General features: G+C 39.5%; 1 protein-coding gene across 4 annotated transcripts in view; it reads right to left on the minus strand.

The window, feature by feature from the left end:
• Positions 1 to 15919, minus strand: part of FAR2 (fatty acyl-CoA reductase 2) — a 154182-nt gene that overhangs the window by 47411 nt on the left and 90852 nt on the right. For all 4 annotated transcript variants that reach the window (XM_082636482.1, XM_082636481.1, XM_082636480.1 and 1 more), the window contains exon 2: positions 12409 to 12637. In XM_082636482.1, the coding sequence (XP_082492608.1) occupies positions 12409 to 12597 (189 nt within the window). In that variant the 5' untranslated portion in view covers positions 12598 to 12637. The remainder of the gene's footprint in view (positions 1 to 12408; positions 12638 to 15919) is intronic.

The raw sequence follows: 15919 nt of genomic DNA on the forward strand, positions 1-15919 counted from the left end.
AATGTATCATTTAAAGCTTGTGTGTCCTTATTTATTTTCATTTTGGGTGATCTGTCCATTGGTGAAAGTGGGGTGGTAAAGTCCCTACTATGACTGTGTTACTGTCAATTTCCCCTTTTATTGCTGTCAGTATTTGCCTTATGTATTGAGGTGCTCCTATGTTGGGTGCATAAAAATTTACAATTGTTTTATCTTCTTCTTGGATCAATCCCTTGATCATTACATAATGTCCTTCTTTGTCTCTTGTAATAGTCTGTTTTAAAGTCTATTTTGTCTGATATGAGAATTGCTACTTCATCTTTCTTTTGATTTCCATTTGTAAGGAATATCTTTTTCCATCCCCTCACTTTCAGTCTGTATGTGTCCCTAAGTCTGAAGGGGGTCTCTTGTAGACAGCATATATACAGGTCTTGTTTTTGTATCCATTCAGCCATTCTATGTCTTTTGGTTGGAACATTTAATCCATTTTCATTTAAGGTAATTATCGATATGTGTGTTCCTATTACCATTTTCTTAATCATTTTGGCTTTGTTATTGTAGGCCTTTTCCTTCTCTTGTATTCCTGCCTATAGAAGTTCCTTTAGCGTTTGTTGTAAAGCTGGTTTCATGGTGCTGAATTCTCTTAGCTTTTGCTTGTCTGTAAAGGTTTAAATTTCTCTGTCAAATGTGAGTGAGATCCTTGCTGGGTAGAGTAATCTTGGTTGTAGGTTTTTCCCCTTCATCACTTTAAATATGTCCTGCCACTCCCTTCAAGCTTGGAGAGATTCTGCTGAAAGATCGGCTCTTAACCTTATGGGGATTCTATTGTGTGTTATTTGTTGTTTTTCCCTTGCTGCTTTTAAAATTTTTTCTTTGTGTTTAGATTTTGCTAGTTTGATTAATATGTGTCTTGGCATGATTCTCCTTGGATTTATCCTGTATGGGACTCTCTGTGCTTCCTGGACTTGATTAACTATTTTCTTTCCCATGTTAGGGAAGTTTTCAACTATAATCTATTCAAATATTTTCTCAGTCCCTTTGTTTTTATTCTTCTTCTTCTGGGACCCCTATAATTCGAATGTTGGTGCATTTAATGTTGTCCCAGAAGTCTCTGAGACTCTCCTCAATTCTTTCCATTATTTTTTCTTTATTCTGCTGTGCAGTAGTTATTTCCACTATTTTATCTTCCATTTCACTTATCCATTCTTCTGCCTCACTTATTCTGCTATTGATCCCTTCTAGAGAATTTTTAATTTCATTTATTGTGTTGTTTATCACTGTTTCTTTGGTCTTTAGTTCTTCTAGGTCCTTGTTAAACGTTTCTCGAATTTTCTCCATTCTATTTCCAAGATTTTGGATCATCTTTACTATCATTATTCTGAATTCTTTTTCCGGTAGACTGACTATTTCATCTTCAGTTGTTTGGTCTGGTGGGTTTTTACCTTGCTCCTTCACCTGCTGTGTGTTTCTCTGTCTTCTCATTTTGCTTAACTTACTGTGTTTGGGGTCTCCTTTCGCAGGCTGCAGGTTCGTAGTTCCCATTGTTTTTGGTGTCTGCCCCCAGTGGCTATGGTTGATTCAGTGGGTTGTTTAGGCTCCTGGTGGAGGGGACTATTGCCTGTGTTTTGGTGGATGAGGCTGGATGTTGTCTTTCTGGTGGGCAGGTCCACGTGTGGTGGTGTGTTTTGGGGTATCTGTGGCCTTATTATGATTTTAGGCAGCCTCTCTGCTAGTGGGTGGGATTGTGCTCCTGTCTTGCTAGTTGTTTGGCATAGGGTGTCCAGCACTGGAGCTTGCTGGTTGTTGAGTGGAGCTGGGTCTTGGCATTGAGATGGAGATCTCTGGGAGATTTTTGCCGTTTGATATTATGTGGAGCTTGACCACATAATACTGTTCTTGTGGACATGATACTGGTCATGTGGACCAATGTCATGAACTTGGCTCTCCCACCTCAGAGGCACAGCCCTGATGCCTGGCTGGAGCACCAACAGCCTGTCATCCACATGGCACACAATAAAAGGGAGAAAAAGAAAAAAATAAAGGGGCTTCCCTGGTGGCACAGTGGTTGAGAATCTGCCTGCTAATGCAGGGGACATGGGTTCGAGCCCTGGTCTGGGAGGATCCCACATGCCACGGAGCAATTAGACCTGTGAGCCACAACTACTGAGCCTGTGCTCCACAACAAGAGAGGCCATGATAGTGAGAGGCCCATGCACAGCAATAAAGAGTGGCCCCTGCCTGCCACAACTAGAGAAAGCCCTTGCACAGAAACGAAGACCCAACACAGCAAAAATAAATAAATAAATAAATAAAACTCCTACCCCCAACATCTTACAAAACAAAGAAAGAAAAAGAAGAGAAAATAAAATAAAGCTATTAATATAAAAAATAAAAAAATAATTATTAAAAAAGTTTTTTTAAGTAAATTAAAAAAAAGAAGAAAAAAGAGAGCAACCAAACCAAAAAACAAATCCACCAATGATAACAACCACTAAAAGCTATACTAAAAAAACAAATAAAGAAAAATAAAACGGACAGAGAGAACCCTAGGACAAATGGTAAAAGCAAAGCTATACAGAAAAAAATCACACACAGAAGCATACACATACACACTCACAAGAAGAGAAAAAGGGAAAAATATATATATATCGTTGCTCCCAACGTCCACCTCCTGAATTTGGGATGATTCATTGTCTATTTAGGTATTCCAGAGATAAAGGGAATATCAGGTTGATTGTGGAGATTTAATCCACTGCTCCTGAGGCTGCTGGGAGAGATTTCCCTTTCTCTTCTTTGTTCACACAGCTTCCAGGGTTCAGCTTTGGATTTAGCCCCACCTCTGTGTGTAGTTCACCTGAGGGTGTCTATTCTTCACTCAGACAGGACGGGGTTAAAGAAGCAGCTGATTCGGGGGCTCTGGCTTATTCAGGCCGGGGGGAGGGAGGGGTACGGTGTTTGGGGTGAGCCTGTGGTGGCAGAGGCTGGCGGGACGTTGCAGCAGCCTGAGGTGCGCTGTGCGTTCTCCCGGGGAAGTGTCCCGGGATCACGGGACCTTGGCAGTGGCGGGCCGCACAGGCTCCTGGGAGGGGAGGTGTGGACAGTGACCTGTGCTCACCCACAGGCTTCTTGGTGGTGGCAGCAGCGGCCTTAGCGTCTCATGCCTGTCTCTGGGGTCGTGCTGATAGCTGCGGCTCGCTCCCGTCTCTGGAGCTCCTTTAGGCAGCGCTCTTAATTCCCTCTCCTCGCGCACCAGGAAACAAAGAGGCAAGAAAAATTCTCTTGTCTCTTCGGCAGCTCCAGACTTTTCCCAGACTCCTGGCTAGCCGTGGCACACTAACCCTTTCAGGCTGTGTTCATGCCGCCAACCCCAGTCCTTTCCCTGGGATCTGACCTCCGAAGCCCAAGCCTCAGCTCCCAGCCCGCGCCTGCCCCAGTGGGGGAGCAGACAAGCCTCTTGGGCTGGTGAGTGCTGGTCGGCAACAATCCTCTGTGCAGGAATCTCTCCGCTTTGCCCTCCGCACACCTGTTGCTGTGCTCTCCTCCGTGGCTCCGAAGCTTCCCCCCTCCGCCACTCGCAGTCTCCACCTGCGAAGGGGCTTCCTAGTGTGTGGAAACCTTTCCTCCTTCACGGCTCCCTCCCACTGGTGCAGGTCCCATCCCTATCCTTTTGTCTCTGTTTTTTCTTTTTCCTTTTGCCCTACCCAGGTACTTGGGGAGCTTCTTGCCTTTTGGGAGGTCTGAGGTCTTCTGCCAGAGCTCAGTAGGTGTTCTGTAGGAGTTGTTCCACGTATAGATGTATTTCTGATGTATTTGTGGGGAGGAAGGTGATCTCCATGTCTTACTCTTCCACCATCTTGAAGCTCCCCTTCAAGCACATATTTTTTGTAGAAGGTTTCTGCTGGTCTCGTGAAGGTTACTGCTGGTCATGAGGAACAGATGTCACCATGAAGGATTTTAGTGTTTTTTCTAGATATGAGGAGGTACAAGAATTGGGCTCATAAAATCGACTCCTGAAAATATCTAACTATCTGAAGACCTATTCTGCCAGTTTTTCCCAGAGCACAGAGAGCCTCATTTCAGCACTCCACCCTGAACACCTTTCAGGCAGGTGTTGAAAATCAGCAGCTGCAGCAGCACATGATTTAATCCTTGTAGAGGTAGCTGGCAAGTGCCAGTGGCGAGTGCCAATTAGTTGACAAGAGTCATGTTGAATCCTGTGGTTTGGTGTCTTTTTTGAATGAAATCAGTACAGGCAATGTGAAGCTTTTAAGAAAAAGACGATGTGATTGGAAGAAATTTAAAAAGAAGGAAAGAAGTTGGACATGTGAAATCATGCCAGTGATTGAATTAACTAGTGAATGGTATTATAAAAGAAAACAAGAGATTGAGAAATAAATTGTTTCTGTTTCTAGGACCTTAAAGAATATCTCCAGGACAAAATCAATTTTAAAAGTTTTTTTTTTTTTCTTAAAAGGAAGGAAATGGCCCAGAGGGGAGAGGCTTAACATGCTTCAACTAATCTGAGTTGAGTATCTGTCAAACTGAGAATCAGTTATACTCTTTCAAAAGTGTGTGTTTGTTAATCATGGGAAGTTTTAATTCCTGGCAATAGTCCCTCAAGTTGTCTTAAGTTTATAAAAGCCTCTTGCTTTTTGTGGGATCATTAGTTTCTTAGGAAAAGTAAAAAGTAGTAATGGAACAAAACTGACTTTGGGAATTTAAAATACAAACTTCTGGTTTTATTTGCCTTTGCCTTATATGGAGATTTAACAGAATCATTAATATCAATCAGAAATTCATCTTTTTTTGGAAGTTGTGGACAAGCAGCTTTTACACAGGGTAGCCTGAACCAAACATGAAAATGCTCTTCTTCCTTATAAGAGTCTATGAAAATTAACAACGAACTTTTACATAAAATGAAAGTAACTTTTCTGTTGGGTGCTTCTTAGTACTCCAGTGATGTCAGAGTGTTGGCCTTTTCTTTGCAGGTGTTATTTGGTTGGAAGTTAATTTGTTTAAACGCATTATTTTTCCTCTTAGGGCTCTAATGTCTTCTAAAAACTACCAAAAAAGTGATAGTCTTGCAAAACGATCCAATAAACTATTTCATAAAATGTTGCTATCTTCTACTGTCTTAAATCTAATCAGTTCTATGAACTGAGGGCCCTGTGTGTGACCCTGCATGATTCATTACCCAAAACTCTCCAGGGTATTTCAAAGTTGACTTATCTCAGGAGCAGCTGAGAGCTTATTGAGTAATTCACATTTTTCCAGAGAAGTTGACTTAAAATATCCAGTGCAACCTGCCAAGCTCTGCCTTTGTTTATAAATCTGCTTCCTGGTGACATCATACAGGATGGTCCCTCCCTGGAAGCCTTGAATTTTGCCTGGTCTTCTCAGATGCTGCATTCTAAACCCAGCACAATCTCATTGTAACCCTTTTCTTACCTGATTACTCTAGTTTAAGAGGAAATGCCTAACCATTTCTGGTATTCTCTCAATGAATTTTTTTTTTTTTAATTCTGACCTCACTCTTAATTAACTACCTCACTCTTAATAGAAATTCAACTACTTGTGGTTTTATTTTTCAGGTATGGATATTGTCTTCTTGATGTTTTCTTAAAGAGTTATTCAGAGTAGATTATGACCAACTTAAGAACCTAAATGGATATAAATGGGCATGACTGTTGTAAAAAGGAACACACCTTTAAAGCACTGAAGAACCTCAAAGTGCTGTCAACACTTTGAGCTTCATAACTGAATGATTTATTTGCAACTAATTATCTCTTGTCGTGGGGAAGAATCATGTCTTTAGGCAAAGCCCCATTCTAGATAGCAAAATAAATATCAATTTTGACACTGAAAATTGTTTCTGCTACCTGGAAAGCTAGTTGGTTCATACTTAAATGAGCACATTTTTCATAATAAGAGACCAAGCAGTCAGCCTGGGATTCCTGGGGACCCACAAGTGGGTCTGCAGTTAGCATGTTCACATGTCAACATGGGAAATTTGGCTTATTCTCCTAGAAACTTCTCAGATTTTGTGAAAGAAATTAGGAGAGTTTTCTTAAAAACGATTTTATAGACTTAGAATCGTATTTCTTTCTCTTTTTTCTTTGAGTCTTACTTTTATCTTTTATTTTTTTAACATCTTTATTGGAGTATAATTGCTTTACAATGTTGTGTTAGTTTCTGCTGTATAACACAATGAATCAGCTATATGTATACATATATCCCCATATCTCCTCCCTCTTGTGTCTCCCTCACACCCTCCCTATCCCATACCTCTAGGTGGTCACAAAGCACTGAGCTGATCTCCCTGTGCTATGCAGCTGCTTCCCACTAGCTAGCTATTTTACATTTAGTGGTGTATATATGTCAATGCTACTCTCTCACTTCAGTCAAACTATTTAATTCTGATAAAGTTTCAAAACTAAAAGTAAACTGAACTTATATCTGATGACATGATTTTGGAAATTCGTGATTGCTTTACTGCCTTATTTATTTACTATCTTAAAAAGTGGGCTTTTTCTCCCCCTATAAAAATAAAACATCTTCATTGTAATTGCATTTAGAAAATTCTTTTGGAAAAAGATTATTGTTCTGGTTTTTCACTACAAAATACAGTGTATTTTTTTCCTCACGATAAAAGTAAACATGCTCAATAAATATATTTGCACATTATTTATGTGTGTCTCTGGTTGTTTTCTTAGAGTGCCACCTTAATTATCTTTGTGAGAAAGTCCTCAAGGATCTGCCATTAATTCAGATACCTTTCCCTCAATTGATATGTTCCTTTAAGTCGTCTGAAAATACTTAAGGATCTTAGTCATATGTGAGGAAACTGATCCTCTATCCTGATTCTTGAGTCCCAATTCTATGTGGCCAAAGGATTAAAAATAACCTTCTTTCCAAAGCATTTCCTACTTAATTGTCTCTCTCTGAAGGCAGGGAAACCGGAAGTGAGAGGTAGTTGCTGTCCATACCGTGAAAGGGAAGGAATGAAGCTGATGAACGAATTTTGATAGATAGATATCAATAGAACAGATGTTCTCTTGACCATATTTCCTGGGGACACAGTGGGAATCAAAGGCAAACTGGTAACATTTTTATTCATTATGTTTTTTGGGTGTGTGTGTGTGTTACGTGGGCCTCTCACTGTTGTGGCCTCTCCTGTTGCGGAGCACAGGCTCCGGATGCGCAGGCTTAGCGGAAAGGGCTTACGGGTCCAGCCACTCCACAGCATGTGGGATCCTCCCGGACCGGGGCACGAACCCGTGTCCCTTGCATCGGCAGGCGGACTCTCAACCACTGCGCCACCAGGGAAGCCCTATTCATTATGTTTTAAAGAAAGTTTCCAAGCCTCGTATACCTGATACCATTAATCTACCTTCAAGCACACTGTATTAAGGTGGATTCGAATTCATGCATTGTTTTGTGTGACAGGAGGCAAGTACTGAGTAAAAGTAATACGAGATCCTTCTTAGGAATAAGGCATGGAGGTATTTAAATCACTCTGTCATGTCAAAATAAAGTTCAATGGCGGCAGAATCTAGACTGGATCTTGATTCATATAAGATATTTAATAAATATTTGTAGAATCAGAGGCCTTTCAGAAGAAACTCTAACCCAGACGGGAAAGCTCTTCTGAGTAAGAACCTAGGGTGAGAGTGGTCATACAACAGAAGTAAAGACTGGCTTAAAGAGCTGGAGTACATTAAACTTGTTCATTGAACAAATTTGGTTGATTACCTACAGAGTGTCAAGCACTGTGTCAGATGTGGAAGACACAGTGGGAACACACAAGAGAAATAACGAAAAGGCCTTAGTTTAAAAAATTAAAGGGAAAAAATTGGGATAATAAATGTGTTATTGGTTTCAGCAAATCAAATAATTTTGAGCAAATTGTGTATTATTTGACAAACCTGAGACTCTTCTCACTGAATCTGAAATTAGGAAAGCATAAAAGCAGACAGAATTACTAGGAAACCAAAGATGTCTGGGTATATTCTTTTAAGTATAACCCTGTGTTGGAAAGTTGGTTGTGGGGACCCACATGTTTGGAATAACCGACTTGCATTGGTTCCCTCCAAATTCTAACCAAATCGAGGAAAACTAGACTTCATATGGAATAGTTTCACTTTTTAAAGGAAACGTTGCAAAAATGTTAAACTATATCATTCTCTTTTTATGAAGAAGCCCAGGCCCTGTCTTTCTATCTGACCACATAAGTCAAAATTTATGGAAGTATAATTAATGCCTTTACTTCAAAAACCAGAAATAGAGACTAAAGAAGAAATGTACATATTTCAATGTCTTGAGCATTTTGGTGCTATAGTAATTGTTCCCTTTTAAAATACTCATTTAGACATATCTTCAATAGTGTTACTGTAACAGCAAAGTCTCTTTGAGGCAAAGGAAAGATTTTTAATGACAAAAGAAAAAAATTTTTTATTCTGAGGTTGAATTTTGGAGCCCATGTGAAGGAAGGCTTAGCAAAGGGGAAGGTAGGTGGGACTGACTGCTCATAGGAAGCTAACTTTGTATGCTGGATTTGATTCTATTAGGGCTATCTTTTTTTTTTTTAAACATCTTTATTGGAGTATAATTGCTTTACAATGTTATGTTAGTTTCTGCTTTATAACAAAGTGAATCAGCTATACATATACATATATCCCCATATCCCCTCCCTCTTGTGTCTACCTCCCACTCTCCCTATCCCACCCCTCTAGGTGGTCAAAAATCATCGAGCTGATCTCCCTGTGCTATGCGGCTGCTTCCCACTAGCTATCTATTTTACATTTGGTAGTGTATATATGTCCATGCCACTCTCACTTTGTCCCAGCTTACCCTGTCCTTTCCCTGGGTCCTCAAGTCCATTCTCTACATCCGCATCTTTATTCCTGTCCTGCCCCTAGGTTCTTCAGAACCATTTTTATTTATTTATTTATTTTTAGATTCCATATATATGTGTTAGCATATGGTATTGGTCTTTCTCTTTCTGACTTACTTCATTCTGTATGACAGACTCTAGGTCCATCCACCTCACTACAAATAACTCAATTTCGTTTCTTTTATGGCTGAGTAATATTCCATTGCATATATGTGCCACATCTTCTTTATCCATTCATCTGTTGATGGACACTTAGGTTGCTTCCATGTCCTGGCTATTGTAAACAGAGTAGCAATGAACATTGTGGTACATGACTCTTTTTGAATTATGGTTTTCTCAGGGTATATGGCCAGTAGTGGGGTTGCTGGGTCGTATGGTAGTTCTATTTTTAGTTTTTTAAGGAACCTCCATACTGTTCTCCATAGTTGCTGTATCAATTTACATTCCCACCAGCAGTGCAAGAGTGTTCCCTTTTCTCCACACCCTCTCCAGCATTTATTGTTTCTAGATTTCTTGATGATGGCCATTCTGACTGGTGTGAGGTGATACATCATTGTAGTTTTGATTTGCATTTCTCTAATGATTAGTGATGTTGAGCATCCTTTCATGTGTTTGTTGGCAATCTGTATATCTTCTTTGGAGAAATGTCTATTTAGGTCTTCTGCCCATTTTTGGATTTGTGTTGTTTGTTTTTTTGATATTCAGTTGCATGAGCTGCTGGTAAATTTTGGAGATTAATCCTTTGTCAGTTGCTTCATTTGCAAATATTTTCCCTCCTTCTGAGGGTTGTTGTTTCATCTTGTTTATGGTTTCCTTTGCTGTGCAAAAGCTTTGAAGTTTCATTAGGTCCCATTTGTTTATTTTTTTTTCCATTTCTCTAGGAGGTGGGTCAAAAAGGATCTTGCTGTGATTTATGTCATAGAGTATCCTGCCTATGTTTTCCTCTAAGAGTTTTATAGTGTCTGGCCTTACATTTAGGTCTTTAATCCATTTTGAGTTTATTTTTCTGTATGATGTTCAGGAGTGTTCTAATTTCCTTCTTTTACATGTTGCTGTCCAGTTTCCCCAGCAGGAGAAGAATTTTTAAAACTACAACTGGAGGACAGCTGCTGACTAGAAATGGAAAGTCCTGAGCATCCAGGAACTTAGGAAATGGCTACTGACTGCAGTTTTCTTGGTTTTAAGATACCACCAAGCTCCAGTTTATTTATCTCTGCATTGGAGATGACAAATTTATGGGTATGTTTTGGATTAGTTAAAATACAAAGCTGATTATTTTATATTTTACATTAACAAAACTCAGAGAAATTTTATTTTGTCTTTTTAACCCATATGTCAGCTTGGGTCTCCCTATAAACTTAATTAAATTATGATTGATTACATCCTTAATTTAAGATTCTCTGTAAGATTATTGAGAATTTCCAGGTGGTCAGCGATTGGCTTAGATCTGAAGTTTCTGAACAAATCAGTACATCGCATAACTCAAGCCACAGAGGTTGGTTCAGAAGTTGATATATAACCTAACCCAGGCTGATGAGATGTAAGGAAAATTTTGCTGAGGATTTCCAGAAAAGAAGTTTCATCGATTTTGGAAGAGAGCTTCAGGGGGAGCCAGCTCTCCTCATCCAAAGTTTGCCATAAATGTATGTGAGCAAGATATTATTATCCCATTTTACAGATAAGGAAACTGAGGCTCAGTAGAGTATGTATCTTGCCCACTGTCCCATGGCTAATAATTAGCAGTGCTGAGATTCAAACCCAGGTCAATCTACCTCTGAAGCCCATGCTCTTAAGCACCATCTGATTGCAACAGATAGTTCCCAGGTGATGTTGATGCTGCTGGTTGGGAGACCATAGTTTAAGGACCACTGTTTATAAAAGTCAAGAGCTGACAGTTGTAAATAGCCCAATAGTGGAAACAGGTAGAGATTTGCAAGCCAGTTTCACAAATAAGTTATTTATAGTATAATCAAGATTTCCATACCAAAAGAATTGTTGCTGTGTTATCAAATACAATGCATTGAACATAACTGTAGGCGAAAATTATGCTGACCACGAGACGCTCTGCCAAAATATTTATCTAGAAACTCATAAGCTGGCTACAAAGCTAAAGAGGCATGTCTCCTACATGATGAAAACAGTCCATTAGGGATGTATAACTGAGCAAGCTGTATGAAGAAGGATCTGAGAATTTATTCTCAATTTTGGTTTTATGCCACATCAGCCTTTTTTTCTTATTCTTAAGAACCATTAGTTACAATGCAGGCAGTGTAGGGTATAGGCAAGTGTGCTTGCCTTAGAGCCAGACTGGGGGGTGGGTGTCTGAAGTCTGACTCTCTCATTTACTAACTGGGTGACCTTTGGAAAGTTAATACTTCTGGTCTCATTTATCCATCTGTAAAATTGGGATATTAATTCTTACTTCACAGGGTTGTTGAAAAATCAATGAGGTAAGGCTCATTTGAATAATGTCTGCCATGTACTAAGTACCCAGTAAGTGCCAGCTGTTATTATTTGTCCCACTGCTGAGTTAAGCTATGAGATACAGGAGAGGCTTTTGTGATTCTCCTGATGATGGTTTATACCAAAATCTCATGCTGGTGCCAGAAGATAAAATGTAATCATCTAGCTTACAGGGTGTCTATAATGTGCTGTGCTATCAGATACACAACCCCATTAGATGTTAGCATGCCTAAACACTGGAAAGGAGACTTTGTAAAAATAATTTCTTATTTAAATCTTCCTTTTGCCAACCCTAAGTGACCCTGTACTTTCCAAAGGGGTCTATGAACAAGACACGTACATTTAAATTAATTCCCATGGCAATCCTAGGAGGTCATTGTTGTTATTATTCTAAACATTGCAAGCTGGAGGATAAGAGGTATAAAGTGACAAAAAATTGATAATATGTTTGAGATGAAAGCTTTCAAATTTATAAATTAAGACATGAGATGACAGTCATATTTGGGGGGAGGGGAGTGAGAAAGTTTGATACTCAAATGCTCATTCACACATGTGTTTCATTTTCCCTTAGAAGAACTTACAGGATAATAGAAATATCAAGTTATCATAGATAAAGTATACAACTTGTGGCTTTTAGACAACTGAAAGTATTACTGCATGGCTACTTAGTAATCATATCTGTTTATAATATGATACGATATAATATGTAATAGACTATCCAAAAATTTGGAGGAAAGCTACCTTAAATTTAAATGAAAATTAGGGAAGAGTTTGGATGACCTCATGATAGACTTCAAGCCTGGCGAGTCCACTCTGCGAACTTTAGCATTTTGATTCTTACTCAGTAATTTGCAGAATATAGACTACCCGCTCACCTGTTCTGGACAGGATCTAAGCACTCTTTCCCCTCTTATGGGAAAACACCACAGATTTCCATGAGCTGTTCCTTGCTATCTTGTTTTGTCTCCTTTCCTCTACCTGCCCAGATATCCTGGCCCCCACCTGCAGTTTGGGGCTATAAGGGAACATTGTAGTGGGTCACCATGCCCTAAGGCTCTTCCCATAAGGCATACCTTACTATTCAGGATCTGGAAAACCCTCTGCTGCAGGGTCTGGCCAGCCTTGGGCCTCACAAGGATGTAAATGACTCTCAGGTCTGGGCTGGTGCGAAATAGCTTCTCCATCAACACTTTGCCCAAGAAGCCTGTGGCCCCAGTAATGAGAATGGACTTGCCACCATAGAAATCTGCAATCATGGACATGGCTATTCCCTTTGTCTTTTATAGCTTCGGAAAGAGGTTCCTGAAAAGAAAGAAAAATAACAAAAGATTACATTCTCAGAAGTGCTAAAATGCAGTCATTTAAAATGTTGCTGGTATTTCCAGGAGTACTGAATGCAGGAAAAGGTCAGACAGAGTGATAGCATCATGGTTTATTGGCAACACAATTCATTTCCATCAATATTTACTGAGATTACTCTCCATGCTAGATGTTATGCCAGGAACTGTGGACAAGAAATGAGTAAGACATGGTTCCTGCTCTCAAGGAATTGCTTGTAGTCTGATGGAGGAGACAGATACCTAGAGACCGTGAAATATAATATGGTAATGCTAAAACCAAAGAAAGCACAGAGGAAGGGTGCATAGCAGGATCTGGAAATTTCAGGAAGGCCCCTATAGGTGGTGACACCTGCTGTCAAACTTGAAAAGAGATAAGGGCTGGGGTAAGGGCATTCCAGGCCAAAGAAAGATCAAAAGCAAAGGTCCAACGTGTGGTGTGGGATGCTGTATGGGGGAATAATACAAAGAATTCAGTGTTATGAGAATGTAAATGATAAGGTTGGGAATAGCCCCAAACCTGTGAAACCAAAGATTAGAACAGGATCAAATTTTTTAAATTATGATGTAATTAGTATTTCAGTTGCAGTTTTATTCGGAGAAAATCATTTCCAAGAGCAAATCTGGTAGTGGGAAGCCAGATGCAGCACTTGGATGCTGTGACTTCCAAGAAAAAACACCCCATGCAACATGAAGTGTTTTGTCTTTAAGTCTGGCCTCAAGATTGTTGATTGGAAGCCGCGGAGCTTTGAAGGAGGCAAGGCCATAATGTGGGAGCAGACTTTCCTTTCTGTCACTGACTTTGCTGCCTGCAGCAAGTCTTCGGCTGTCTTTGTGGATGGGATTTGGGTGGATCTTGCAGAACACAACTCCAGGGACCAGCCCTGACTTCAGAGCTTGAAAGAAGAACATGAAAAAAAAAAAAACAAGTGAAAAAGCCAACACCCTGCCCTTTTCACTCCAGTCAAGTCAACTCTAGTGACTCCTTAATGAAAAATGATTTTTCAAAGTCCTGATGTATAAATTAATTATAATTTATAGTTTAAAATTATAGTCATAATTTATACTTTGAGTATCTTGAGGCTATGTTTTGGGCAGAACTCTTTGCCTTTGGAGGATTCATTCATTCATGGATTTACTCAACAAATAATTCTGTGCACTTGCCATGCCAGACTCTATGCTAAGTTCTGAAGGTAAATGGTTGAATAAGGCAAACAGATCCTTGCTGTCACTCTAGCAGAGGAGGCCAGTGATACACATATAAGTAAATACATAAACAAGTTAACTACAACTGTTACAAATGTAAATAAAACAGGGATCAATGACACAAATCACAATTATCAGTGTTATACACTAGGAAGTACTATGGGTTTCAAATGTTAGCTATTTTCATTGGTTGTTTAAATCCCTTTTATTAAGGATTGATATGAGAAATATTATTTTGAAGAACACATTTGGACCTTGTGCAAAAGAGCAATGAAAGATATTTTTTGTCATGTTACATAATGTTACATTACAATGTATCTAATGATTTTCTCAAGAATTTAGCACTTGGGAAAAGTATTGATTATTTTTGCTTTGCCTGCCTTGAAGCTCAGAAAAGTGGTGCCCCCAAGTTTGGAAGGCAGTACAGTATCCTAGTTTAGCACTCAGATTCTAAGCAAGGCTGAAATCAAATACCAATTCTACCACTTACTAGGTCTGTAATCTCAGGCAAATTATTAACCTTTCAATGCTGCATTTTGTTCATCAGTAAACTGGGGGTAACTAAAGTATCCACTTAATAGTGCTGTGGTAAGGATTATGTGAGTGAATACATGTAAAACCCTTAAAAATATAACTTACCTATAGTATTGGCTATTCATGTGGTCCCTGGTTCCACATTTTTTGTCTTAATGGTTTCTGGCTTTTTCTTTTGACAGTTATTTATTTTTAAAATAAATTTGTTTATTTATTTATTTATTTTTGGCTGTGTTGGGTCTTTGTTGCTGCACGCAGGCTTTGTTTTATTTATTTATTTATTTTATTTTATTTTTTATTTTTTATTTTTTTTGCGGTACGTGGGCCTCTCACTGTTGTGGCCTCTCCCGTTGTGGAGCACAGGCTCCGGACGTGCAGACTCAGCGGCCATGGCTCACGGGCCTAACTGCTCCGCGGCATGTGGGATCTTCCCAGACCAGGGCTCAAACCCGTGTCCCCTGCATCGGCAGGCGGACTCTCAACCACTGCACCACCAGGGAAGCCCGCAGGCTTTGTTTTAAATGTCCTGTCTTATGCATTTTATATACCCTCTTTTGGAAATATGAGATGATTTATAACTGTCATCAAGTCAAATAAAGTGTTTTCCCCAAATGCAACTCTACTCGATGGTAAGTCTTTCCAACATCTTTATATATAAAAATGTTTAGGCACCATACTACTTTAATAGAATATTAGGCATAAATGAACATGGTTAGCAGGAAAATACAGATGGGAAACTGAGTTTGGATAGGGTGACTTCCCAACCTCATTGGTCCTGAAGATGTCAGATGCTTGTTTTGTAATAACATATGCTTTCCTGGAGTTATATTTTCTAGAACTGAAAAGATACTCTTCAGATTTTTTGGTCCCAGACAATTTTGCAATGTGTGATGAAAAATTTTAGAGAGCAGGTTACATATCTCTAATGAGCCAATTTCTTGTGGGACAAAGGAAGGCTTAAAGTGTCCCCAAAGAATGGAATGTGCCCGCTCTGTCTGGAGTCCAAGTATTTCTCAAACACAACAGAAACCAGCACAGTACAATGAGTGCTCTGAGAGGAAAGCAAAACATACGCCCGTATCTCCTGGCGTTCACTACCCACTGTCAAGAGCAGGTGGCAGGGCAGTTGTGGCCAGGACTCTAATTAAGGCAAGTGATTCTGAAAATGTCAAAGAGAAGTCCTCATCCTCAGATCAAAACATCATCGGAGATGTTTCTTCAAACTTTTGCTTCTACTCTCAAGACATGGCTTGGTTCCTCGACCCAGAAACTCCCATACGAAATTTGGCCCCGGAAAACCCATTTCATACGTTATGGATTTCCAAGGTCCAGGAACGGTTAACCCTTAATATAATTCATTAAAGCAATTAAATTGTTTCAAAAATTAAAATAATTTTACACTCAGTAATGGAGGATATACAACTCTAGAAGGAAGAATAGGTTTAGAACAGCTGGCTGGATCACGGCTTACCTTTCGTACAGTCTCAGATTACTCATGCAGAGAGCA

This window comes from Mesoplodon mirus (genome assembly GCF_964341445.2).
Source record: "Mesoplodon mirus genome assembly, chromosome: 11".
Classification (NCBI taxonomy): Eukaryota; Metazoa; Chordata; class Mammalia; order Artiodactyla; family Ziphiidae; genus Mesoplodon; species Mesoplodon mirus.